This window comes from Harpia harpyja, chromosome 10, assembly GCF_026419915.1.
Source record: "Harpia harpyja isolate bHarHar1 chromosome 10, bHarHar1 primary haplotype, whole genome shotgun sequence".
Lineage (NCBI taxonomy): Eukaryota > Metazoa > Chordata > Aves > Accipitriformes > Accipitridae > Harpia > Harpia harpyja.
This window is the reverse complement of record NC_068949.1, coordinates 1019030-1045688: the sequence shown is the minus strand read 5'-3', so window position 1 is coordinate 1045688 and position 26659 is coordinate 1019030. Positions and strand designations below refer to the sequence as shown.

The window sequence follows — 26659 nt, the reverse complement described above, 5'->3', positions numbered from 1 at the left end:
CAAAAAACCTCAGGAACGTGGTTTTCACAGCAAGCTCTGTCCATCCAACACTTGTCCCTGTCACCCAAGATAGTCCTTTCCCCACAGCTCGTTCCAAAAGAGCCAACAGGGCCTTGGCCATCGGCAGCGACAGGGTTTGGATCCCCCCGTACCACCATCTCCTTATGGATGACAGGAGCGTCTTCTTGGAAAATCCCATCCGGCTTCTGCTTCTCCAGGATGAGCCATTTCACGGCACCACAAATCACCTCGGGCTCAATGTCTACCAGCTTGATGGCCATGGCAAAGACTTTGGCCACGTAGGCTGTCAACCTGGGGACAGGAGGACCTTAGCGTCATGTCCAACCCTGTCACCCAGACCCACGTGGTGGTGGCAACGTGACCCTCACCAGGTGCTTGATGGGCGGTCCTTGAAGGCGGCATAGGAGCTGTCGGGTTTCCGGAAAGCAAGTTGTTGGGTGTAACCTGGTGAGGAGATGGTGGTTGGCCAACACAAGGAGCACCCAGCCAAGCTGAGATAGCTTCAGGCCACCAACCCGCTCCGGAGCACATTCCAGTGCGAACCAGTAGCTCTAGAAATCCGCAAACCGGTAGCACCCAACCCTTGTCTTCTTCCAAGGTGCAAGTTGCTTCCGCACCTCGGATGATGGCGACATTTTTCCCCCCCAAGAGAGGAAACCGGGGGATGCTCCCACCCTTTGGGGGATGCTCCTACCCTTTCTAATCAAGGTAACGGCCTCAGTGCGGCGGTCAACACCAAGGCTCTCCCACTGCAACGTGCTGTCCAGGTAGTGGGTGGCAATGACAGTGGGCGTCAACCCGACCATGTTCTGCTCCCCGCAGCCCGCAGGCGTCACGATGAGGTGCTTCAGCTTGTCCCCGTCGATGGCTTTCTCCACCATGATGGACACAGGGTTGCCTGGACCAGAAGAATGGGAGACGTCAAGCCAGGAGTGTCCCACCCCAGCCCAGCTTGTCCCCACGCGTGTCCCTTCCCCTGCTCTCACCTTGGATGCTGACTTTGGTCTCCGACTCAGTGTTGGGGACAATGTCAGAGAGGTTTCCTGCCTTCACCTTCTCTTCCTGTACACCATCTGCAGGGCAGGGAGGCCAGGATGGAGATGGGTGACCCCAAATCCTTCACGGCCGCCTCCACCCTGAGGTGACCCAGCCCTGCCCCACACGTGCAGCAGAATGTCCCTTGTCCCTCAGGATGCTCCAGAGCCATATCAGGATGTCCCTCCTCCCTTGAGATGCCCCAGCTCCATAGTAGGATGTCCCTTGTCCCCAAGGATGCCCCAGTCCTACCCTTGCTGCTCCATCCTTCACCCCCCCAAGATGTCCCAGACCCACAGTGGGATTTCCCTTGTCCCCTGAGATGCCCCAGATCCTTCCCTCAGTGGGACATCTCCATGGGGCTGAGACATCCCCAAGACCAGCCAGGGCCACTCACTGATTCCCTTGTTCTTCGGGTCCAGCTCAACTATCTTCACTGTCTTCTCCAACCTCATCCCTTCGGGCTGCAGAGGTGAGAGTCCAATGCTAAAGGTTGGGCTGGTTTTGGACCTCCCTTCCCAGCCTTTCTGGGTTGTCCAGGAAACCAGCACCCCCAGGTCATGGGACAAACTGGGAGAACCCCAGGAGACCACACTTGAGAATCCTGGGGGGAGGATCCTTCATCCCTGGGTACTAACACCAGGATGAAAGTGGAGACAGAAGATGTCGCAGGGTTACCATGCTGGCGACATCTCAGGGATGGAGGTGGCACCACGTGGTAGGGACGCCATGAGCAGCGGTGGCCACTCACCACAACTTTGAGCTTCTTCTTGACACCGTCAGCCACGAACTTGCCCCGAACGGCTGCCTTCACCTCGACGTCATGCAGCCCCAGCTGCAAGGGCACGATGACGAAGGGCACGGCCCACGATGACTGGGCTTTCAGGCGGATGATCTGCTGGTAGCGCATCTTGGAGGTGGAGGCGCTGCACAGGGCTGGGTTGTGCATTAGCTCCACGCGCACCTACAGGGCACAGAGACGTTGGCCATGGGGTTCAGGTGGCCACAGACCCCCCAAAAGCCCGGGCGTGGGTCCCCTGCCAACCGTGATTTCGTCCGTCCAGTAGTTGTAGAGGATGGCACGGATCTCCACCTGCTCGTTCCTCACCACGGAGTAGGGCAGGCGCAGGTCGATGAAGAACTCCTTCATCACCGTGATCTCGTAGGGGTCAGCCACGCACAGACCTGCGGGGTGACCCCCAGGGACATGAGGTTCAGGCTTAGGGGCTTGCTGGGCCCCTCGTGTCCCAGGGACATCCCCAAGGCTTTCTGAGATCCTTCAAGTCCCATGGAGTCCTCCCAAGGCTTAGGAGATCCCTCAAGTCCCAAGGACTGCCACCAAGCTTTGGGGGATTTGGGATGCCTGTCCAGTGGTATGCACCCCTCTAAGACTTTGGAGATCCCTCAAACCCCAAGGAAACCCGACAGGCTTTAGGGGACTCTTCAAGTCCCAGGGACCACCCCCAAGGTATGGGGGGATTCCTTGGATCCCCAGGGACACCTTCCTACTCCATCACGTACCCTTGGTCGGTGAGAGGCTGACAGCCAGGACCTCCCACGTGGTGATGGAGTCCTTCAGGTACACAGGCAGAGTCTTCGTGGAGATTCTGGAGAGCATGGGAACGACCAAGGGGTCAGAACCGGCCCCAAGCCAGGCTAGGGAGGTGTAAGTAGCCACCAAGCTGGAGCACCAGGGGTCATAGCTGGTCCCCAAGCTAGACCAGGGTGTTGTAGATGGCTCCTGAGCTGGACAAGGGTGTCACAGCTGGTCCCGAGGCAGCACCAGGGGGTCAAAGTGGCCAAGTATGGTCTAGACTTGGGGGGGACCATAGCTGGTGTCCAGACTGGGCAAGGCAGTGTCCAGAGCTGGACAGGGAGAAGGTAAAATGATTCCCAGGTTGAGCCATGGGGTGGAAGGGTAGTGGGACAAGGGCACAGGGCTCACCCCAGCTCATTGGGCTGCTCCGTCAGCGGCTCCACCTGCCACAGCCAGCTCTCCGGGAAGAGGCTCCGTGAAGTGATGTCCTCGTCAGAGAGGAAGCTATCGTCCGCCTCGCCTGGGGATGGCAGCAGCCCTCTCGACCATGGCCTCAGGACCCCAGCCCCTGGGCGGAGCCCCTATCACCCCGGCATCACCCTTGTTTTGGCCAAGCATCGTCTAGGCATCACCCAACTCTCACCCAAAATTCACCCCGGCATCACCCTTGTTTTGGCCAAGCATCGTCTAGGCATCACCCAACTCTCACCCAAAATTCACCCCGGCATCACCCTTGTTTTGGCCAAGCATCGTCTAGGCATCACCCAACTCTCACCCAAAATTCATCCAAGGATAGCGCAAGCAACGCCCGAGGTTCACCTGACCTTCACTTAAGCTTCAACTAAGCTTCGCCCAAGCTTTGTCCAAGCTTCGCCCAACCACCAACCCCACCATCGCCCCACCATTGCCCAGCACTTGCTTCGAGCCAGCTCGAGGTGGAGCTCGCGTTGCCTCTGGTCACGGATGCCCTTGATGTAGTTGCAGCAGTCGAGGAAGGCCCGGATGCAGGCTTCTCCATCCTGGATGTAGTTGGTTCGCTGCTCGCAGCTGTGACCCATGGGGTTTTCCTTCATGCCGTCCTCGCAACACTTGCGCAGCATCTTGTCCGTGTACTCAGCCACTGCCAGCACCAAAGCGCACAACTGGCACCCAGTCCCGAAGCCCCTGGCCTGAGGGCTGTCGGGGACATGGGACACTCTGGTGTCCTTTGGGATATGGGATGCTGTGGTATCACCAGGGGCATGGGACACTCTGATGTCCCTCAGGGACACGGGACACCGGTATTGATTGGGACATGGGATGCCCTGGTGTCCCTCGGGGACATGGGATACTCTGGTGTCCCTCGGGGACATGGGACACCAGTATTGAATGGGACATGGGATGCTCTGGTGTCCCTCAGGGACATGGGACACCAGTACTGAATGGGACATGGGGTGCTCTGGTGTCCCTTGGGGACATGGGACACTCTGGTGTCCCTCAAGGACATGGGACACCAATATTGAATGGGACATGGGATGCTCTGGTGTCCCTTGGGGACATGGGACACTCTAGTGTCCCTCAGGGACATGGGACACCTGTATTGAATGGGACATGGGACACTCTGGTGTCCCTCAGGGACATGGGACACCAGTACTGAATGGGACATGGGATGCTCTGATGTCCCTTGGGGACATGGGACACTTTGGCATCTTCAGGGACATGGGACAATCTGGTGTCCCCAGGGGCACAGGACATTCCATTGTTCTCGGGGACATGGGACAATCCCAGTGCCACCTACTCTTGGTGCCTTTGCACTCGATGAGCTGCAGGGAGCGGCGCTTGCGTTTCGCAGGCTGGGAACACTGGACCTCTGGGGACAGCAAGGACACAGGTCAGGACCCCACAGTGTCACAGCCCCAAACCCAGGTGTCACATGCCCTTGACATCAGTTGTCCCATCCCAAAGCTCAGGGGACATGTGCCCCATCCCTGAGGTGTCACACTCCCCCATCCTTGAAGTGCCACATCCCCATCCACAAGGTGTCACCTACCCCATCCCCAAGGTGCCACACCAGGCTGTCCCAGTCCCCAGCACGTCCCCTACCCCCTCGCTGTGGCGTGGTGATCTTCATGTTGGTGACCAGGCTGAGGCCAGCGTCAGCAAAGACACCCACGTTGTCCCTCCCACTGCCCGGGGTGCAGCCGATGTCACTCTTCTCCACTGTGTCCCAAACCTGTGGCCAACAAAGGGACAGCCATGACAGCCATTGCTGCCACCCGGGGACAGTGGGGACGGGGACCGGGCACCCACCTTGGACTGGGTGAGCTTGTTCTTCTTGCTGAGGACGAAGACGCCCTTGTCCACGGCCACCAACCCCACGTAGGCTTTGTGGTCACCCTCGATGCGCAGCCGCATGGGTGTCCCTGGTTCGTGCACCCGGTTATCAGCCTCCGTTGCTCCCTTCACCACCAGCTGCCGGGGACATGGGGGGGGGGGGAGGGTCATGTCCACAGTATGCCCCCAAAAAACCTTCACCACACCCCCAGGAGCTGCCCCATAGGGGTACCCCAAGCCCACAGGGTGTTGGAGTCCTCCAGGGGTAGCTGATGGCTGTGTCCACCATGGACCACCTGGACCATCAGTGGGCCACCCAAGACCCCCCGTGAGATGCCCAAGCCCCTCATGGACCATCCAAACCACCTAAGTGACACCCAGTCCCCATCATGGGCCCCCCCAAGCCCCTAAAGGACCACCTAAGCCCTTCCAAGGGCCCCCTCAAGTGCCACCTCAAGGGTCACTCAAGCCACCACCGAGGCCCAGCCAATGCCCCCAGGGTCCCCCCCCCCGACCCCTGGAACAGCGGGGACACACTCACGGTGCCCATGCAAGTGTCCTTGACATCAACCCAGATGGAGTCGGCAACAATCTCACCGGGCAACACGAAGTAGTAGGCCACGATGCGGAAGGAGGGGATGAGCTCGGCTGTCACCGGCAACGTCATGGTGACCAGGCTCTGGCCCGCCTCGTGCCGCTGTCGCCCCACGCGGACAATGCGTCCCTTGCTCATGATCTGTGGCAGGCAAGGAAAGGCAGGGTTGGCGGGCATCTGGACACCTAGGTCCACAAGATGGGGGGGCAGTTGGTTGGCAGAGGCCAAGCACGCTCACCAGGTAGGTGAAGTACGGGACGGAGTCACGGACAGCGTTGCTGTTGCTCTTGAGGTGGAAGTTCACGGCAAGGTTGTCACCGGGCTGCAGCTCGGTGGCCCCCACTGCCAGGTGGAGGAAGTTGCCGGAACCGCCCTGGCTGCGGTAAGCTTCGGCAGTCATCTGCCGCGACGCCTGGCGGTCGGGAGGCAGCCCCGGCTGATTCGTCCGCACCTGCAACACGGGACGCAACGGCACTTGGTCAACAAGGAGAGGCGTGGACCTGGGCAGGGGGCAGCACGGAGGTCTTGGCCACCGTAGAGGTCTTGGCTGTCCTGGTCTCCCTGACCCCGCATGCCCTGGTCCTTGGACAATGGTGATCATCTCCTTGGTCAACCTGATCATCTCTGCTACCCCAGATGTCTTGGCCACTCTGGTCAACTCAACCACCTTGGTCTCCCTGACATTGGCCCTCCCGGCCCTTGGCTGCCCTGAACATCTTTGCCACTCCCATCCCCCTGCCCTTGGCCATCCTGGTTCTTGGTCACTGGTGAACCATGCTGACCCTGGCTGCAGGCCACCATGGACAACTTGGCCACTATGGACATCTCTGCCAGTCTCATGACACTGGCCATCCTGGTCCTTGATCACCCTAGACATCTTGGTCAACCCAATTGTGTTGGCCACCATGGTTCCCCTGACACCAGTCATCCTGCTCCTTGATCAACGGTGACCAGGATGGCCCTGGTCCTTTGTCACTCTGGACATCTTGATCACCACAGCCATCCTGGTCCTTGGTCAGTGGTGACTGGGGTGGCCCTGACCCTCGGCCACTCTGGACACCTCGGCCGCCTTGGTTGTCTTCCCAATCCCCAGGTCACTTCACCCACCCCTGTCCCCAGCCACCTCAGCCACCCCAGTCCCAAGGTCACCCCGGTACCTATCACCACTCACAGTGATGGGGACGGCGTTCTTGTTGGCCGGCATGTTGAGGACCAGCTTGGCTGTGCCATCACGCTGGGTGGAGACAAGACCCTGGAAGCCATCAGCCTTGACGGTGACACGTGCAGCCGGGGACTCATCTGGGTTAGTGACATAGACCTGCAGGGGATGTGGTGTGACGTGAGGACATTACATGGGGACGTGGCATGAGGGACATGTCACCTGGTGCCATCCAGGTGACACAGGGACAGACCACGGTCCCCAGGCCCTCTCCAGGTGCCACAGCGATGTGACACGGGGACAGACCCTGGTCCCCAAGTCTCCTCCACCCACAAACCCCCAGGCTTGCCCCGTCCCCATCGCGATGCTGGGGACCCTGGTACCATGGGGGTCCTGGGCCAATGCCACCGCCGTCCCCATCCCCGTCCCCAGATGCCATTACCGTCAGATCGAAGGGCATCCCTGGCTTGAAGTACTTGGGAGTGTGGGTGAAGTGGATGGTGTACGGGGATGTCACGATGCGGATGCCACTGCGCTGTGCCTCCACCATGTCACTGCCTGCAGCGGCCACGAGAATGGCCATGTCACCCGGCACCAGCATCCAGTCCCCCCCCGGGGACAGCCCTGTCTGACCTCGGGTGGCCCCACACGTCCCCATCCTTGCAGTCCCCAACCCCATGTCTCCCCATCCTTTGCTGTCCCCAACCCCAGATGTGCCCAGCCCCATGCGTCACTGCTGTCCCCATCCCCCTATATCCCCACATGTCCCCAGGTGCCCCCCACCCACCCAAATTGTTGAAAACTGTGACAGTGACATACAGCCCGGGGCCTCACGCATCCCTGCTGTCCCTATCCCTCCAAGTCCCCTGTGTCCCCCGCGGTCCCCCTGCACACCTGACTCTGTGAGTACGGTGACGGAGACGTAGAGTGAATGTCCCACCAGCTCTTGGGGGTTGGCGAATCGCTGCCGCAGCATGGCCATGGACAGCACGGCTTCCCCGTCCCCATCGCTCACCTGTGGCATGGAGTTAGTGGGACTGGGGACAGCCACGGGGACCAGGATGGGGACAGGAATGGGAATGGGGACAGGGGATGGCAGAGCTCAGTACGAGACAGGGATGAGCATGGGGGTGACAGGGCTCAGCAAGGGACATAGCTCAACAGGGGACTGGAATAGGGACAAGGGATGGGGACAGGGACAAGGACAGGGTCACCTTGACACGCTGCAGGGACTGGGGGATGCTCCTCTTCTCGTCATCCACCATAACACCGAAGAGGACAAAGGCTGTCCCCTGCAGGCGCTTCCCATACAGGTACCTGTGGACAAGCCACCACTGTCGCCGTCAACCCCTGTCCTCGTGTCCCCATCACATCCACATCACTGTCACCCCCACGTCCCCACACCCTCTTGTCATGCGACGCTGTCACCCCATTGCCCCACGTCCTCATCACCCTGTCCCTCCACACGCCCATGTCCCCGTCATCCCATCAAGCCCTGCCACTTCCATCACCATCACCCTGCGTCCTCCTCACCCCCTGTTCTCATCATCCCATTTCCCCACATCCCCATCACCCTCAAACCTGTCACCTTGCACCCGTGCCACCCCCTCATCCCTGGGGACTTTGGACAGGAGCAGAGCAGGAATGTCACCCCACACCATCGCCCACGGGGGTTTGACCCCCAAAATGAGCAGTTTTGGGGTCCCCATCGCACCTGGCTGTGATGGACACTCGGAAATCCTCCTTCTGGTCAATGTAGAGGAACTTCTCCTCCGGCTCCAGGATCACCTCAAAGCTTGGCAGCACTGTGGGGTGGACACCCAATGGACCCAGGCATCCAGGACAGGCACAAGGGACCCAGGTGCCTGGGGACCCCCACCCCACCTTACCATACTCCTTGACTTCAAATTGGGTGCTGAAGACCTGTTCTGGTGAATCTTCGAATTTGGCCGTTATCGTCCATGTCCCCAGGCTGGAAAAGGCAGGGCACAGGGTGAGGGGACAATCCTGGGGCCACAGATGTCCCCGGGCCACCTTGGGAGGTGGCACCCACCTGACGACCTCGGGCAGGTTGTGGTTGAGGGAGAAGATGCCAGTCTTCATTGGCGAGGACACGGGCACTTGCTTGATGATGATACCATCGGGTGTCTGAAGGGACATGGAGTGGTTGGGGACAGTGGCACGGGTGGCTGTGTCCCCATGTCCCTGTGTCCCCAGTGGGCACCCACCTTGATCTCCACAATCACCGTCTTGGGCACTGGCTCCATGAGGTGGCCCAGAGCGAAGAAGCGGCAGAGCACTGGGAGGGGACATGGGGGACAAGGTGAGCATGGTGAGCAAGGATGGTGCAGGGACATCCAGAAACGGGTGCTGGACCCCAAAATGGATGCTGGGTCCCAGTGGAGATGCCAGGGCAATGTCCCCAAATGGGTGCTAGACCCCAGCACCCCAAGATCACACCAGCACCCCAAGGTGCTGTGGAGGTGACCCAACACCCCAAGATGCCGCCAAGACCCCAAGGTGCTGTGGAGGTGACCCAACACCCCAAGATGCCACCAAGACCCCAAGGTGCTGTGGAGGGGACCCAACACCCCAAGATGCCACCAAGACCCCAAGGTGCTGTGGAGGGGACCCAACACCCCAAGGTGCTACCAGCACCCCAACATGCCATGGTGAGACCCAGCACCCCAAGAACACACCGATGGAGCTAGGGGTGTAGATGGGCTTGTCGGTCTGCAGGAAGATGTAGCCGCTCTGGAGTGACACCAGCAGCACCTTCTCCAGGGTCACCTCGGCCACCCGTGCCGTCACCGAGACAAACTGCTTCCCCGTTCTCTGAGGCAGTGCCTTGGCCGACACCTGCAGTGACAGAGGACACCGGGTGGCACTTGTACCACAGGGACCGGGCAGGGGACACCAGCTGGCACCCATGCCCAGGGAAGGGTGCTGAGGATGCCGGGTGACAGTCCCCAGGGTGACCATCATCAAAGACCCAGGAGTGACCGTCCTCTAATCATAGGGTGACCATCTCCAAGGACCCTGGGGTGACTGTCCCCAAAGATCCAGAGGTGACCACTCCCACGGACCCACAGGTGACCATCCTCTAGTCACAGGGTGACCATCTCCAAGGACCCCAGGGTCACTGTCCCCAAGGACCTCGGGTGACTGTCCCCAAGGACCTCAGAGCAACCATCCCTAAAGACCCCGTGGTGGCCATCCCCAAAGACCCCATGGTGGCCATCGCCCAAGACCCCATGGTGGCCATCCCCCCCTAGGTCCCACAAGCTCTGTGGAGATTCTCCACCATCTCATATAGGGTTGAGCCTCACGGGCCACGCTTCCCGAGGCAGGAGGGGGCAGTGACCGGTAGGGAGGTGACGGCGGGGGGGGGGGGGGGCGGTGACATACCTTGATGGTGGTGGTGGCCAACATGCCCTCGGCAGGGCTCAGTGGCACGTGGATCTGGTAGAGCATGTGGCGCTTGAGGGGAAAGTCCTGCACCATGAGGGTGGCCTCTGTGGCGGTGGTCAACCCCGGTGCCTCCAGCACCACCCGCTCCTCCGTCTCCAGCCGCAGCACCGCGGGTGTCACCATCGTCACCCTGGGGACACCGGCCATCATGGAGAGCTGTTACAGAGCCCCCCCCCAGCACCCTGGGGACCTTACAGCACCCAGATCCCCACCCCAATCTGTCCCCACAGCACCCTAGGGACCCCCTGATCTGTCCCCCACAGCACCCAGCACCCTGGGGACCCCACGGTACCCCAGAGACCCCCCCCCGATGTGCCCCATGGGCTTGAAGCAACCCCAAATCCTCCACTGCACCCCAATATCCCCGCCATTGCCCTCCACCACCCACCCCTGGGTGGGGGGCTGTCCTGGAAAGGGGGCTCCCATCTGGGGGTGGGGGGGTGCTGGTCAAGGGGGTCCCGGTAGGTTGGGGGTCCCTGGCAGGGGGGGTCCCAGACTCAGGGGTGTTTGCTCTAGGGGTCCTGCATATGAGGGGGCTCAATTTAGGGTGGAGGGTCCTGGCCGTGGAGGGGGGGTCCACCACGGGTGTTCCATCTGGGGCAGGGGGTCTCAGCCATTGGGGTCCCAGCCAGGGGGGTCCTATGGGCGAGGGGATCTCAGGGTGCAGGGATCCCATGGGTGGGGTAGGGGCGTGTCCCAGAAGAGGGGGTCCAATGGGTTGGGGGAGGGGGGTCCCATGGGTGCATGGGGGATCCCAGGGTGGATCCCAAGGTGGGGGGGGGGGGCCCAGAAGAGGGGGTCCAATAAGTGGGAGGGAGGATCCCATGGGTGCATAGAGGATCCCAGGGTGGATCCCAAGGTGGGGGTCCCAGAAGAGGGGTCCAATGGGTGGTGGGGTCCCATAGGGGATCCTGAGGGAGGGGGGGGGTGTCCCATAGGTGGTGGGGGGGTCCCAGGGACTCACATTTGGGCATAGGTGGGTGCCGCATGCAGCAGCAGGAGGCCGAGGAAGAGGGGCAGCACCGGAGCCCCCATGGCTGTAGCAGGGGATGGAGACGGGGGGGGTCCAGGGGGGTCCCTTTATGGTGGCGCCACTGGTTAATGGGTAACCAGCACCCAGACGACTGGGTCCACCCACACCAGTGCCCCGGATGCCAGGGTCCACCCATATACCAAGGGGGGGGCCCAGACACCTGGGTCCACCTGGGTGGGGGGTTAGGGAGGGTCTGCCCAGAGCTCTAGGTCCACCCAAGCCAACAGAGACTGGGACCCATTGAGGGGGGGGGGGTCCCCAGCCCCCTGGATCCAGTTGGGGGGGGGGCTGGGAACCACAGGACGCCTGGGGCCACCCACATGGGGATGGGGGAGGGGTTGCCCGGACGCCTAGGTCCTTCCTCATTTCGGGGAAGGCGGCTGGCGGGGGGCCACGGGGAGTTGCGACACCCCGTCGCGGAGGGAGGGACACCAGAGGGGGGGACGCGACGGGGAATGGGGGGACACCAGGGGAAACCCATGACCCTCCTGGGCTGTGGGGTGGGGGTGGGCAGGACCTGGACACCTGGGTCCTTTCCTGGCCCCTTGGTAGGACCCAGACTCCTGGGTGCCCCTCCAGGACCCTTGGAAGGATCCGGACATTTGGGTCCCCTTGGCAGGACCTGGACGCCTGGGTGCCCCTCCGGGACCCTTGGCAGGACCCAGACTTTTGGGTCCCCTTGGTAGGACCTGGATGCCTGGGTGCCCCTCCAGGACCCTTGGCAGGACCCGGACTTTTGGGTCCCCTTGGCAGGACCTGGACACCTGGGTGCCCCTCCGGGACACTTGGCAGGACCCAGACTTTTGGGTCCCCTTGGCAGGACCTGGATGCCTGGGTGCCCCTCCAGGACCCTTGGCAGGACCCGGACTTTTGGGTCCCCTTGGCAGGACCTGGACACCTGGGTGCCCCTCCGGGACACTTGGCAGGACCCGGACTTTTGGGTCCCCTTGGCAGGACCTGGATGCCTGGGTGCCCCTCCGGGACCCTTGGCAGGATCCGGACATTTGGGTCCCCTTGGTAGGACCCGGACACCTGGGTGGCCCCCTGGACCCTTGGCAGGACCTGGACACCTGGGTGCCCCTCCGGGACCCTTGGCAGGACCTGGACTTTTGGGTCCCCTTGGCAGGACCTGGACACCTGGGTGCCCCTCCGGGACCCTTGGCAGGACCCGGACTTTTGGGTCCCCTTGGCAGGACCTGGATGCCTGGGTGCCCCTCCAGGACCCTTGGCAGGACCCGGACTTTTGGGTCCCCTTGGAAGGACCCGGACACCTGGGTGCCTCATGGGACCCATTGGGTCACCGTGCCCCGATGCCTAGGTCCCTCGTGGGATCCTCGGTGTGGGTGCAGGCCTCGGACGCCTGGGTCCCCCCATGGGTCCCCCATTCTCCCCCACCACCACCACAGGCCATGACCACAGGGGCCCCCCCCAGGGGCTCCTCCCCAGCCACAGGCGCCGGGGGGGGGAGGAAGGACCACGGCATCCGGGTGCTGCACCGACGTTCCCATTGTCCCCCGCGACACCCCAGGGCGCAGGCGCGGCACTGCCGGCTTCCGGCACCCCCGAGAACCCCCAGGCTCGGCCGGGTCCCGCTGCCGCTGCTGCCTGTACCTGGGGGTCCCCAAAGCCACCGGACCCTCCCCAGACGTGGGTGCACCGGGGGGGAAAGGAGCCCATCGGCACCCAGTCTTCTCCGGGCGTGACGGCAGCGGTGGGAAGGAGACGGACGCCAGCCGCTTCTCACCGCCGGCGGCTGCGCCGTGGGGCCCCATCGCCACCAGCTCCTCCCCAGACGTGGTGGTTCTTGGCGGGGAAAGACCCCCCTTGCTGTAGGAGCCTCCCCAGAAGCGGTTGAAGACTCATCTCCATCAGCTCCTCACCAGAAGTCATCCCACCAGGGTCTCACCTCCGTCAGCTCCTCACTGGACGTGGTCCCACCAAGGCCTCACCTCCATTGGAACCTCCCAAGAAGTGGTTGCACTGCAGGACTTCATTTTCTGCCTCTCCTCCCCAGGAGCGGTCCCACCAGGACCCATCTCCACTGGCTCCTCCTCAGAAGTGGTTGCACTGCAGGACCTCATCTTCTGCTGCTCCTCCCCAGAAGTGGTCCCCCCAGGACCTCATCTCCATCAACTCCTCCCCAGAAGTGGTTGCACTGCAGGACCTCATCTTCTGCTGCTCCTCCCCAGAAGTGGTCCCAGCAGAACCTCATCTCCATCGACTCCTCCCCAGAAGTGGTCCCACCAGAACCTCATCTCCATCGACTCCTCCCCAGAAGTGGTCCCACCAGGACCCCATCTCCATCGACTCCTCCCCAGAAGTGGTCCCACCAGGACCTCATCTCCATCGACTCCTCCCCAGAAGTGGTCCCACCAGAACCTCATCTCCATCGACTCCTCCCCAGAAGTGGTCCCACCAGAACCTCATCTCCATCGACTCCTCCCCAGAAGTGGTCCCACCAGAACCTCATCTCCATCGACTCCTCCCCAGAAGTGGTCCCACCAGAACCTCATCTCCATCGACTCCTCCCCAGAAGTGGTCCCACCAGAACCTCATCTCCATCGACTCCTCCCCAGAAGTGGTCCCACCAGGACCCCATCTCCATCGACTCCTCCCCAGAAGTGGTCCCACCAGAACCCCATCGCCATTGTCTCCCCCAGTCAGCAGGCGCCATGGAGGCATGGCGGCAGTGCGCCCACTGGCTGGTGGCGGCACGGGTGCTTCCCGCGGGGCACCGGGCGAGCAGCCCCGCGGGGCAGGTGTGGGACCTGGCGCAGGCGCTGCGGGACGGGGTGCTGCTCTGCCACCTCCTCAACGCCCTCCTGCCCCGCGCCGTGCCCCCCCGCGACATCTGTCCCCGTCCCCAGATGTCACAGGTGCGACCAGGGGCAAATACTCACCAGGGGAGTGGAACTGCCCCCGGGTGGGGTAACTGGGGGGATAATTGCCCCAGGAAAGGGTATGGGGTTGCTGGTTCCAGTGGGGATGATGGTGACAGTGACAATGACAGCGCTGGTGTGAATGAGGTTGATGGCAACGAGGTTGATGGCAACGGGGGTGATGGCAATGATGATGGGGTCGATGGTGGTGATGGTGACAGTGGGGGTGATGATGATGATGATGGTGGTGATGCTGGTGCCAATGGGGATGATGACGACACTGACAACAGGGCTGATGATAGTGACAATGACGGATGGTGAAAACGGGGATGATGGTGATGGTACCAATGGACAATGCTGTTGACAATGGGGATGATGATGATGGTGAGAATGACAGTGATGGTGACAGTGGTGACGGTGATGTTTGTGATGACGGGGGTGGCCATGACGGTGTTGATGGGTGTGATGTTGATGGTGACGGTGACCCATGGGGGTGACGATGGCCATGACCACAATGGTGGTGGTGATGATGGTGCTGGTGCCAGTGAGGAGGACAGTGACGATGGTGTTGGTGACAGTGACAATCATGGTGATGATGGTGGTGACGGTGCCAATGGGAGTGACAGTGTTGGTGATGTTGATGATGGGGGTGACAGAGATGATGACAGTGTCGGTGATGGAGGTGATGGACGTGCCAGTGTCAATGGTGGTGACAACGGTGGTCACAAATGGCAGAAGGTGATGGGGTTGATGGTGCTGATGGGGATGACAGTGGTGGTGACAATGATGGCGATGGTGACAATGGGTTGCGATAGAGACGATAGGGGTGACAAACGGGGGGTGGTGGTGATGGTGCTGGTGATGGTGATACGGTGCTACCACAGTTCCTGTGCCTGAGGAACATCCGCACCTTCCTGACCGCCTGCGCCGACAAGTTTGGGCTCCCGAAGCACCGGCTCTTCGGCGCTTTCGACCTCTTCGACGTCCAAGACTTCGGCAAGGTGGGACCCAGGTGTCCGGGTCAGACCTGGGGGGAGCCAGGTGTCCGGCTCCACCACCGCCCCCCCCAAAATGTCCCCTGTCTGTCCCCAGGTGATTGACACCCTCTCAACGCTCTCCTGGACCCCCATCGCCCAGAGCAAAGGCTTCACGTGAGTGCAGAGGACCCAGGCGTCCGGGCCCCCTCCCCAAAGTGACCCAGGCGTGGGGTCCCTGAGGGACCCAGGCATCCGGGCTGTGTCCCCCCCCCCCAGGCCCTTCCCTACCGAGGACTGCATTGGGGATGATGACATCTACAGCGGCCTCTCTGACCTCATCGAGTGAGTGGGGCAGATTGGGGGGGTGTTAGGGACATACCGGGGAGTACTGGGGGCAGGTTAGGGGTTTTAGGGGGGTTTTAAGGGGGGGATTGGGGGGATTTGGGGGTGCGAGGGGGGGTTGGGGGGCACTAGAGGGATATTGGGGGGTACTGGGGGGATAGGGGGCATTAGGGGTATATTGGGGGTATTAGGGGGGTATTAAGAGTTACGGGGGGTATTAAGGGGGGTATTGGGAGGTACTGGTGGGGTTACGGGGTGCCAGGGGGCATTAGGGGGGCACTAGGGAGGTATTGGGGGGTATTGGGGTGCAGGGACATTATAGGGGTGGTGGGGAGGTATTGGGGGGGTATTAGGGTGCCAGGGGGCATTAGGGGGGGCACTAGGGGAGTTTTGGGGGGGTACTGGGTGCAGAGGGGACATTCGGGGGTTATTAAGGGGTATAGAAGGGTACCAGGGGTATTGGGGGAGATTAAATGAGTTCCTGGGTGTGTAAGGGGTTAATAAGGGGTCTCAAGGGACATTTGGGGGTATTAGAGGGGTACTAGGGAGTATTGGGGTATTAGAGAGGTACCAGCGGGTATTGGGGGGCAATAGAGGGCTATCGAGGGTATTAGAGGGGTACCTGGGGGTAGTGGAGGGGGATTGGGGATATTTAAGGGGTACCAGGAGGTATTAGGATATCAGGGGAGTACCAGGGGTTTTGGGGGTGTGTTAGAGGGTTATTGGGGGGCATTAGGAGGTATTAGGGGGTATTAAAGGAGTAGCAGGGGTATTGGGGGGCATTAGAGAAACACCAGGGGGTATTGGGGAGGATCTGGGGGGATTCGGGGTGCAGGGGGGGTACCGGGCTGTCCCCACGCAGCGACACGGCAGAGGAGGACGATGACCTCTACGACTGCGTCGAAGCCGAAGGGGACGACGGAGACGACATCTACGAGGACCTGATGCGGGTGGAGCCCCCCCAGGCTATGGTGGGTCCCCTCCCGGATTCCTGGGTCCCCTCCCGGATTCCTGGGTCCCGTCCCCCCCCCCCCCCCGGACACCTGGATCCCACTGTCTCCACAGAAGGTGGAGGTGGACCGGAGGGTCTGCTGCCTCCAGGAGTTGAGACAGACGGAGGAGAGGTACACCGAGACCCTCGAGTCCATCTGCCAGGTGGGATGGGGACATGGGGGGGACACTGGGGACATGGGGGGGACATGGGGGAATAGGGGGGATGTGGGGGAATATTGGGGAAATAAGGGGACATGGGGGACAAGGGGGAATGGGGGGACGTGGGGAGATGTGGGGGGACATTGGGGCACTATGGGGACATGGGGACAGGTGGGAATATGGGGGATGTAGGGGACGTGGGGGGCACTGGGGAAATAAGGGGACATGGGGGAATATGGGGAATGTGGGGGGACATGGAGGGACATGGGGGGACATTGGGAAGTATGGGGACATGGAGGGACATGGGGGAATATGGGGAATGTGGGGGGACATTGGGGAAATAAGGGGATATTGGGGACAGGGAGGGACATGTGGGACATTGGGGAAATAACGGGACAGGGGGACATGGGGGATACGGAGACATGGGTGACATTGGGGACATGAGGGGACATGGGGGGACATGGGAGATGTGGGGGACTTGGGGCCACTGGGGGACATGTGGGACACGGATGGAGATGGCAATGCAGGGGACAGGGACATGGGGCACTGGGACAGGTTCTTCCAGTGTCTTCAGTACCCCTTCCCAGTGCTTCCAGTAACCCCAGTGCCCACAGCACTTCCTGCGGCCGCTTCGGCACTTCCTACAGCCCCAAGACCTCGAGAGCATCTTCATCAACATCGAGGTGACCCCAGTAACCCCCAGTGCTCCCAGTAACCCATCCCACTCCTCCCAGTAATGCCCAGTAACCCATCCCACTCCTCCCAGTAACCCTCCAGTGCTCCCAGTAACCCCTTGTAGTGCTCCCAGTAATGCCTAGTAACCCATCCCACTCCTCCCAGTAACCCTCCAGGGCTCCCAGTAACCCCTCTCAATGCTCCCAGTAACCCCCAGTAACCCTTTCCACTGCTCCCAGTAATGCCCAGTAACCCATCCCACTCCTCCCAGTAACTCCCCAGAGCTCCCAGTGCTCCCAGTAACTCCTCCCACCAACCAACCCCTCCCACTGCTCCCAGAAATGCCTGGTAAGCCCTCCCAGTAACCCTTCCCAGTGCTCCCAGTAACCCCCAGTAACCACAGTAGGGGGTCCTGGAAGGGTCTGGGGGATCTGAAGAGGGTCCTGGAGGGGGGGGGGTCCCCCCTCTTTCAGTGGATGACACCCCCCCCTCACCCCACAGGAGCTGCTGCAGCTGCACCGGCTTTTCCTGGGGGAGCTGCGGGGGGCACTGGCAGTGTCCGGGGGGGGCCGCGGGCTGCCCCCCCTCTTCCTCGCCTACAAGGAGAGGTGAGGGGGGTGGGAGGCAATGAAAGACCTGGGGGGGGTCCTAGTAGGGTCTGGGGGGGGTGATGAGGGGTCCTGGAGGGGTCCTGGGAGGGTCCTGAGGGGGGCAATGGGTGTAAAGGGGGGGGAGGCCCATTTTAGGGTCCATTTGGGGGCCAATTTTGGATCCATTTTTTGGTCCAATATGAGTTTATTTTGAGTCCAATTTCAGGTCTGGTTTGGGGTCCAATTCTGTCCATTTTTGGTCTAACTTCAAATCCATTTGGGGGGGCAGTTCCTTCCATTTCAGCTCCAATTTTGAGGGGGGGGTCAAATCTGTCCATTTCAAGTCCAATTTCAGATCCTTTTTGGGTCAACGCTGTCCATTTTGGGTCTGATATCAGCACCAATCCTGTCCATTTTGGCTCCAACTTCAGGTTCATTTTGGGGCCAATTCTGCCTATTTTGGGTCCAACTTCAGGTCCATTGTGGGTCTGATTGCGGGTCTGGTGTCACCTTTGATTTTGGCTCAGTTTGGGGCAGATTCTGGCTGTATTTTGGGTGCGTTCAGGTGGATTTGGGTAGTTTCCATCCCTGCAGGTTCCTGCTCTACGGCCGCTACTGCAGCCAGGTGGAAGCAGCCGCCCGGCGCCTCGACCAGCTCGCGACCAACACCGACCTCCGCATGAAGTTGCAGGTGGACCCAGATGCCTGAGTCCCCTCCATGGGACCCCCTGACACCCTGGGACCCCCGTAGTCCCCCTGGAACCCTCCCAGCCCCCCCCAGGACCCCCCCATCCCTCATGACCCTATGTCCCCTCTGACTCCCTCCTGTGACCCCCATGTCCCCTAGACCCTCCCAATCCCCGTGACCCACTGTGACCCCAATGACACCCATGACCCACTGTGACCCCAATGACCCCCCATGACCCACTGTGACCCCCCATGACCTCTTTGACCCCCATGACCCCCAGGAGTGCTCCCAACGAGCCAACAACGGGCGCTTCTCCCTACGGGACCTCCTGATGGTGCCGATGCAGCGGGTGCTCAAGTACCACCTCCTGCTCCAGGTCTGCTCACCGGGCGCACGCCTGGGTCCCTTGGGGAGGTGGGGGGACGCCTGGGTCCCCTGGGGTATGCCTGGGTCCCTCAGGGGACATCTAGGTCCCCTGGGACATGCCTGGGTCCCCTGGGGTATGCCTGGGTCCCTCAGGGGACATCTAGGTCCCCTGGGACATGCCTGGGTCCCCTGGGGAGGTGGGGGGACACCTGGGTCCCCTGGGGCACGCCTGGGTCCCTTGGAGAGGTGGGGGGACGTCTGGGTCCCCTGGCACATGCCTGGGTCCCCTGGGGAGGTGGGGGGACGTCTGGGTGCCCTGGGGCACGCCTGGGTCCCTCAGGGGACATCTAGGTCCCCCCTGGGGAGGGGGAGCCTTGGATCCCATCAAGGGGGTATACCTGGGGTCCCTTGGGGGCCCTGGATGCCTGCGTCCCTGCCGGGAGGGGACAAGCCCTGACCCCCCCCCAGGAGCTGGTGAAGCTGACCCCAGAACCGGCCGAGAGGGAAAGGTTGCGGGTGGCCTTGGATGCCATGAGGGTGGGTCCGGGGGGGGTGGTCCTGGGGGGCTGGGTGGGATCTTAGGGGTTCTTGGAGTGGTCTAGAGGGGCCCTGGGTACGTTTGGAGGGGACTTGGGGGATCCTGGAGGGCCTTGGGAGGTCCTGAGGGGCTCCTGGGGTGTCTTAGAGGGGTCCTAGGGAGCTCTTGGGGGGATTCGGGGGGGATCTGGAGGGATCCTGGGGGATCTTAGGGGGTCCTGGGGAGTTTTAGAGGGGTCCAGGGGGGTTCTGAGGGGATCCTGGGGGGTCTGGGGGGGTCTTGAGGGGGTTCTGGTGGTCTTGGGGTGGGTCCTGAGGAGGTGAAGGGGGAGTTGGGGGGGCTGGGGGGTCCTGAAGGGCTCCCTGTGGGTTCTGGGAGTCCTGGGTGGGTCTGGGGTACCTGGGGAGGTCTGGGGTGTGCTGGGGGAAACGTGGGTGCCCTAGGGGGGTATTTGAGGGTCAAGGGAGGCTGGGGGGTATTGGGGTGTCCCCAGGGGTATCTGTGGGTTTGGGGGTGCCTGACTGGTGTCCCCCCCAGGACCTGGCGCAGTGCGTGAACGAGGTCAAACGGGACAATGAGACCCTGAAACAGCTCACGAGTGTCCAGCTCTGCCTCCACAACATGGTGATGACCCCCCCGCTTTCCCCCCCAGACCCCCCCCAACCCTCCCCTGGGACCCCCCAACCACCCTGTGGCACCCCCCAAACTGCCCCGGCTCCCCCTGCACCCCCAGACCCTCCCTAATCCTCCCAAGTGTCCAGTTCTGCCTCCACAACATGGTGGGGATCCCTCAAACCCCTCCAGCATCCCTGGGACCCCCCCATGTCCCCCCAAATCCCCATGTCCCCCACATCCCTGCTGATGTCTGGCACAGCCGCAGTCCCTGGCACAGTTCGGGCGCCCCAAAATCGACGGAGAGCTGAAGGTCTCCAGCACCGAGCGGCGCTCCAAGGTGGACAGGTGGGACAGGGCAAGAGGCACCATGGGGACACCCATGGGGACATGGGAACATCAGAAGAACATGGGGACACCCATGGGAATGCTGCAGGGTCACCCATGGGGACATGGGAACACCACAAGGACACCATGGGGACACAACAGGGAGACCCACGGAGACGTGGGACCACCACAGGAACATCATGTGGACATGAGGAAAACAGAGGGATGGGGGGACACCCTTGGGGACATGGAGACACCACAGGGACACCGTGGGGACATCGGAAACCAGGCACCCCCATGGGGACACCCATAGGGACATAAGGATGGGAACACCTTGGGGACACCCTTGTCACAGAGCAGGGGGGACAGAGCAAGGGCCGCTCCAGGGCAGTGGTGGGAACACCCCAAGGTTCACGGTGGCCTTGGGAACCCAGTGCCACCCCCATCCCTGTCCCCAGGTACGGCTTCCTCCTGGACAAGGCCCTGATCATCTGTAAGCGCCGTGGGGACTCTTACGAGGCCAAAGACATTGTGGACCTGCAAAGCCACCAACTGCGGGATGGTGACCTCGGCCCCCGTGATGGCAAGAAGGTACCCTGGGACCCAGACGTTCCCTAAGAACCCACGTGTCCAGGTCACTGGTGGTCCCTAGCATCCAGGTCTGGTGGACCCAAGTGTCCAGCTCCTTGGTGGACCTATTGAAGCCTGGTGGACCCACGTGTCCGTTTGCCGGTGGCCCCACGTGTCCGGTTCCCAGTGGCCCCAGGTGTCCTCTTCCCAATGAACCCAGGCGTCCAAACCTGGTGGATCCCGGCATCCTGGTCTTTGGTGGACACAATTGTCCAGGTCTGGTGGACCCAAGCATCACGGCTCTTGGTCTATCCAAGTTGTCCGGGTCCTTAGTGGACACGCTGAAGCCTGGCAGCCCCAGGAATGTGGTCCCCAGTGGCCCCAGGCATCCGGGTGGCAGTGAACCCAGGCATCTGGGCGCCACTGAGTCCCACCCATGCCCGCAGTGGACCCACACCTTCCTGCTCATCGACACGGCTGGGCTGCAGGGCTACGAGCTCTTCTTCAAGACCCGTGAGCTGAAGAAAAAGTGGCTGGAGCAGTTTGAGATGGCCCTGTAGGTGCCCCTGCACCCAGGGGTGGGGGGACCTGCCCCACTGAGGGCTGAGTGGCCCCGGGGGGGGGGAGCAATTTGCCCCCACCAGACCCAGGTGCCTCCATCTCTTGCCAGCTCCAACATCTTCCCTGAGCATGCCCTGGCTGACGGGCATGACTTCCAGATGTTCTCCTTTGAGGACACCACATCCTGCAGGGCCTGCCAGATGTTGCTGAGGTAGGACCCCAAAATTATGTCCCCCACTCTCCTGGGGAGACAATGGGGGACAGGGGGACCTGGGAGATGGGGTTGGGAGTCTCTGGGAGAAGGGGAGGCCCCGTCTAGGTGATTGGAGGTGGTACGAGGTCTTGATGGGTCAAGGTCTGGGTGAGTTGAGGTTAAGGTGGGTCAAGCCTTGGGTGGGTCAAGGTCTGAGTTGGTAAAGGATTGGGTAGGTTGAGTCCTGGGTAAGCCAAAGCCAACATGGGTCAAGTCTTGGGTGGGTCAAGGACCTGGTGGGTCAAGCCCTGAGTGGCCCAAGGCCAAGGTGGGTCAAGGATTGGGTGGGTCAAGGTCTGAGTTGGTAAAGGATTGGGTAGGTTGAGTCCTGGGTAAGCCAAAGCCAACATGGGTCAAGTCTTGGGTGGGTCAAGGACCTGGTGGGTCAAGCCCTGAGTGGCCCAAGGCCAAGGTGGGTCAAGGATTGGGTGGAGGCCAAGGTGGGTCAAGAGTTGGGTGGAGGCCAAGGTGGGTCAAGACCAGGGTGGGATGAAACCAAGGTAGGTTGATCCTGGTGGGGCCAAGACCAACATGGGCCAAGGACCTGGTGGGTCAAGAACTGGGTTGGCCCAAAGCCCAGGTGGGTCTAGGATTGGGTCAGTCCTGGGTGGGCTGAGGTAGGTGGGTGCAGGTGGACTAATGGGTGTCCCCTCATGCTGACCGTGACCCTGTGTCCCCCCATGTCCTGGTGTTCCCCCAGGGGCACGTTCTACCAAGGCTACCGCTGCAGCCGGTGCCGGGCCCCCGCGCACAAGGAGTGTCTGGGGCGGCTGGGAACCTGCGGCAGGGCTGGCGCCGGTGAGAGGCATCATGGGATATCGAGGGGATGGGGACTGTGGGATAGTGGGAGGGAGGAGCATCGTGGGATGGGGAGTGGAGCACCGTGGCTTTGGGGAGTGGGGCACTGTGGGATACAAGATGGCCGACACGGAGCAGGGTGTTGTGGGATAGGGGTGGCCCAGGTGGAGCAATGCATTAAGGGGTGGCCCAGGTGGAGCAGGACATTATGGGATACCCTAACAAGGGCCACCCCCCCCCACAGGAGCCTAATTAGCACTGTTAATCAGGGCAGGGGTTAAATACTCCCAACTAACGAATATTTCCTCTTCCACCCTACAGATCCAGGCTCTGGCACGAGGAAGGTAACAGCAAAATGGGTCAAAATGGGCTGAAATGCCCTGAATTTGGGAGTGGAGACGCCCTGGGGGGGTGTCATGTACCACCTCCCCTGGGACTAACTGGGGTCTCGTTGCTCCCCAGAACAAGTCGCAGCGGCCGGGCACTGAGAAGAAGAGGGGAGACCTGGGTGAGGACAACGTGGGGGGCCCAGACACCTGGGTCCACATGTTTAGGGGGCAGAGGGGGTGTCCATGCCCTGGATGCCGGGGTTCACCGCCACCCCCACCCCCCCATCATGTGTCCTCCTTCCAGGGTTGCCCAAGATGGAGGCGAGCCAGCACTACAGCGGCGTCCCCCCACCGCCGGGGGCCCTGGGTCCTGCCCTACGTCTCAGCCCTGGGGACGTTGTGGAGGTCACCGTGGCCGAGGCTGAGCAGCTCTGGTGGCAGGTGGGGATGGGACCCTCGTGGTCATGTTGGGAAGGACCTCCGCTATGGGGCAGAACCCCATGGCCATACTGGGAAGGACCTCTACTATGGAGGCAAACCACTATGGCCATGCTGGGATGAACCTCCACTATGGGGGCAGACCCTCATGGCCATGCTGGGAAGGACCTCTACTGCGGAGGCAAACCACTATGGCCATACTGGGATGGACCTCTGCTATGGGGGCAGACCACTATGGTCATGCTGGAATAGACCCTCGTGATGAGCTGGGATGGACCCCCATAGTGAGCTCAGACCACAATGGCTGTGATGGGCTAGCCCTTGATGAGTTGGGAAGCCATGGTTGGGTTGGACCCCCACGATGGGGTTGGGCCAGATCCCCACAAGAAGGTTGGACCCCCATGATGGGGCTGGACCTCTGTGGCCATGCTGAACCCCCACAATGGAGATGGGCTGGACCCCCATGGCCAGGCTGGGCCTCCTGTGGTCCTTCGGTGGACCCCCATGGCACCCCTGGTCCTTCACCCCTAGGGCAGGAACGTGGCCAACGGTGACCTGGGCTGGTTCCCTTGCGCCGCTGTGAGACCCTTCATCTGCGTGAGTATGGGGACCCCAAAACATCCCCAGGAGCCCCTGCACCCACCCTGATGTCCCCAAGATATCTGGGGTGTCCTGGGATTTGGGGTGGTGTCTGTGGGATACACAGGGGTCTCAGAGGAGTTGCCTTCTGTCCCTCCTTGATCCCCAACTCTGTTTCTCTCCCCCAGGTGCCACTGCCAGATCTCTCCGTCTACCCCTGGTCGGTGTTGGGGTTCTCCATTGCCCCTGGGGCACCCCAAATCCTCCTCTGGGCTCCCATAACCCCTGGGGACCTCCCCAATCCTCCCCCAGGGTCACCCTGTAGCCCCTAGGACCCCATGAATCATCCCCTGGGGGCCTTATTCTTCCTGGGGTCACGCCAAATCTCCCCCCAGCGTCACCCCATCCTTCTTGGGGTCACTCTATACCCTCCAGGACCTCCCAGATCCCTTCCTGGAGTCCTTCATCCTTCCTGCAGTTACCCCACTGCTCCTAGGGCCCCCAAAATCCCTCCTGTGGTCCTCCGTCCCTCTTCGGGTCACTCCAAATTCTCCTCTGTGCCCCCCCCCCCCCCCCCCCCCCCCAAATCCTCCCTGAGCCCTCTATCCTTCCTGGGGCCCCTCAAATCCTCCCTCAGAGTCCCACAAATCCTTTCCCAGGGTCCCCCATCCCTCCTGGGGTCACCCCAAATCCTCCTCTGAGCTTTCCATCCTTCCTGCTCCCCCCCCAAATCCTTCCTCAGGGTTACCCCATAGGCATTAGGACCCCCAAAATCTTCCTCTGAGCCCCCCATCCTTCCTGTGATCACCCCATAGCTCCCAGGGCTCCCCCCCCAAATCATTCCACAGGAGCCCCCAACCCTCCTCGTGTCCCCCCCCAAATCCTTCATCTGGGTTGCCCCATAGCCCCCAGCTCCCCCTCCCTCCCTACATCCCCTCGAATTGCTCTGGGGAGGGGCAGGGGATGCTTGTTTTGGGGCTCAGGACCCCCATCCCTTAATCCCTAGGTACGCTGGTCCCATGGAGCGGGGGGAAGCCGAGCAGCTCCTGATGCCCCGCTCCGACGGCGCCTTCCTGGTGCGACAGCGGGTGAAGGACGCCGGCGAATTTGCCATCAGCATCAAGTAGGGACCAGGGACGCTTCCCGGGGGGGGACACGGGACGGTCCCTGGCTCAGGCCCCCATGTTCCCCTGTCCAGGTACCGCGGGGAGGTGAAGCACATCAAGGTGATGACGGCAGAGGGGCTCTACCGCGTCACTGAGAAGAAGGCGTTCAAGGGGCTGGTGGTGAGCATTGGAGCCCCCTTCTCTGCCAACCCCCCCTGCCCCAGATCTCTGGGTCCCCATCACATCGAGTTTGGGGGCTGGTGGTGACCCCAAGGCTTGACCATGTCCACAGGAGCTGGTGGAGTTCTACCAGCACAGCTCGCTCAAGGATTGCTTCAAAACCCTTGACACGGCACTTGTGGTGCCCTTCAAGGAGCCCGAGAGCCGGGCTGGTCCCCGGCCACCTGGTAGGACCTGAGGGATGGGGTGGCATGGAGGTGGTGGGGTCCCCCATCAGAGTGGGAGTGGTGGGGTGGATGCAGCGGTGGCGGGATGGACGTGGTGGGGTCCTCTTTTGGTCATGGTGAAGAGGACAGGCTGAGGGGTACAGCTGAGTCACAGGGATGGGACAAGGGCAATGGCCAAGGGATGAGTCAAGGGAACGGTTGAGGTCAAGGGAGAGGAGCAGCTATGGGATGGGTTGAGGGGGACAAATGGCCAAGGGGGATAAGTTGAAGGGACAGGGATGAGGGGGGTGGTTGAGTCACGGGGTCAAGTCATTGGTGATGGCCAAGAGATGGGTTGAGGTATCAGCGATGGGATGAGTCAAGCAGGGATGAATGGCCAAGAGGGACAGCTGGGTTCTGGGGACATGTCAATGGAGATGGCCAAGGGGTGGGTTGAGGGAAGGACCGTGGAACACTCGAGGGGGCACAAATGGCCACATGGACCAGATGGAGGGGACTTGGGCAGCCCTGGGGGATGAACTGGGGGACTCGTACGTGTCCATGTCCTCCCCCTCCCCAGGAGCCGTGCGCAGCTTTGGTTCTGCCAAAGCCCGCTATGACTTCTGCGCCCGGGACCGAACGGAGCTGACGCTGCGGGAGGGCGACATCATCCGTGTCCTCAGCAAGAAGGGCCACCCAGGCTGGTGGAAAGGAGAGATTTACGGGCGGGTATGGCACCTTCCCCACCCCAAGGTCCCCCCACCACCACCCCCGAGCTCCTCACACCTTTTCCCAACATGTCCTCCTTCTCCCAGGTTGGATGGTTCCCCGCAAACTACGTGGAGGAAGATTACTCGGAGTATTGCTGACCGTGGACCCCCATCCCATCCCATCCACCACCTTGTGTCCCACCACCTGTGTCCCCCCACCCCAGAGGCCACCACATCCCTCTCCACCCTTCCCAGCCCCCATTAATTTATGCCTCTTCCTGCCCAGGAGGGACAATAAACGAGGATGAGGACGAGCTGCAGGGTCAGATTGTGCAGGAAGGGACCCAGGCGTCTGGGTGGGCGATGAGGTCACGGGGTTGGTTTTTTCCGGGAAGGGACCCAGGCGTCCGGGCGGGCAATGAGGTCAAGGTTATGCAGTTGGTTTCTCTGGGAATGGACCCAGGCATCCAGGCAGGAATGAGACCACGTGGTTGATGTCTCCGGGAAGGGACCCAGGCATCCGGGCAGGAATGAGACCACGTGGTTGATGTCTCCGGGAAGGGACCCAGATGTCCAGGCAGGAATGAGACCACAGGATTGATGTCTCCAGGAGGGGACC

At 61.7% G+C, this 26659-nt stretch overlaps 2 protein-coding genes across 3 annotated transcripts in view; one reads left to right on the top strand and one right to left on the bottom strand.

The window, feature by feature from the left end:
* Positions 1 to 11189, bottom strand: part of C3 (complement C3) — a 33122-nt gene extending 21933 nt beyond the window's left edge. Inside the window, exons 1-26 of the mRNA XM_052798963.1 lie at positions 11096 to 11189; positions 10069 to 10261; positions 9360 to 9519; positions 8889 to 8959; positions 8714 to 8808; positions 8550 to 8632; positions 8375 to 8465; positions 7875 to 7977; positions 7555 to 7675; positions 7103 to 7218; positions 6673 to 6819; positions 5740 to 5952; positions 5448 to 5642; positions 4883 to 5044; positions 4676 to 4805; positions 4371 to 4442; positions 3513 to 3713; positions 3002 to 3113; positions 2578 to 2663; positions 2102 to 2241; positions 1808 to 2020; positions 1454 to 1520; positions 1008 to 1094; positions 716 to 919; positions 390 to 465; positions 153 to 312 (exon numbers count right to left, since the gene is read on the bottom strand). Coding sequence (XP_052654923.1) covers positions 153 to 312; positions 390 to 465; positions 716 to 919; positions 1008 to 1094; positions 1454 to 1520; positions 1808 to 2020; positions 2102 to 2241; positions 2578 to 2663; positions 3002 to 3113; positions 3513 to 3713; positions 4371 to 4442; positions 4676 to 4805; positions 4883 to 5044; positions 5448 to 5642; positions 5740 to 5952; positions 6673 to 6819; positions 7103 to 7218; positions 7555 to 7675; positions 7875 to 7977; positions 8375 to 8465; positions 8550 to 8632; positions 8714 to 8808; positions 8889 to 8959; positions 9360 to 9519; positions 10069 to 10261; positions 11096 to 11166 — 3369 coding nt within the window. The 5' untranslated portion in view covers positions 11167 to 11189. The remainder of the gene's footprint in view (positions 1 to 152; positions 313 to 389; positions 466 to 715; positions 920 to 1007; positions 1095 to 1453; positions 1521 to 1807; positions 2021 to 2101; positions 2242 to 2577; positions 2664 to 3001; positions 3114 to 3512; positions 3714 to 4370; positions 4443 to 4675; positions 4806 to 4882; positions 5045 to 5447; positions 5643 to 5739; positions 5953 to 6672; positions 6820 to 7102; positions 7219 to 7554; positions 7676 to 7874; positions 7978 to 8374; positions 8466 to 8549; positions 8633 to 8713; positions 8809 to 8888; positions 8960 to 9359; positions 9520 to 10068; positions 10262 to 11095) is intronic.
* A 1488-nt stretch (positions 11190 to 12677) lies between these two features.
* On the top strand, positions 12678 to 26354 carry VAV1 (vav guanine nucleotide exchange factor 1). 2 transcript variants are annotated; one of them, XM_052798965.1, is made up of 27 exons: positions 12678 to 14040; positions 14928 to 15044; positions 15136 to 15194; positions 15297 to 15362; positions 16225 to 16333; positions 16428 to 16517; positions 17129 to 17197; positions 17691 to 17797; positions 18374 to 18470; positions 18748 to 18843; positions 19302 to 19370; positions 19909 to 19995; positions 20246 to 20331; positions 20769 to 20901; positions 21327 to 21436; positions 21551 to 21652; positions 22395 to 22492; positions 22814 to 22836; positions 22955 to 23000; positions 23126 to 23262; positions 23791 to 23856; positions 24027 to 24058; positions 24845 to 24961; positions 25037 to 25124; positions 25237 to 25351; positions 25911 to 26059; positions 26146 to 26354. In XM_052798965.1, the coding sequence occupies exons 1-27, from the start codon at positions 13837 to 13839 to the stop codon at positions 26197 to 26199; spliced, it is 2526 nt and encodes an 841-aa protein (XP_052654925.1). In that variant the 5' UTR covers positions 12678 to 13836; the 3' UTR covers positions 26200 to 26354. The 2 variants fall into 2 exon arrangements, with proteins under 2 accessions (XP_052654925.1, XP_052654924.1); XM_052798964.1 differs by lacking the exon at positions 19302 to 19370 and having other exon boundaries at positions 12869 to 14040.
* The last annotated feature ends 305 nt before the right edge of the window (positions 26355 to 26659 follow it).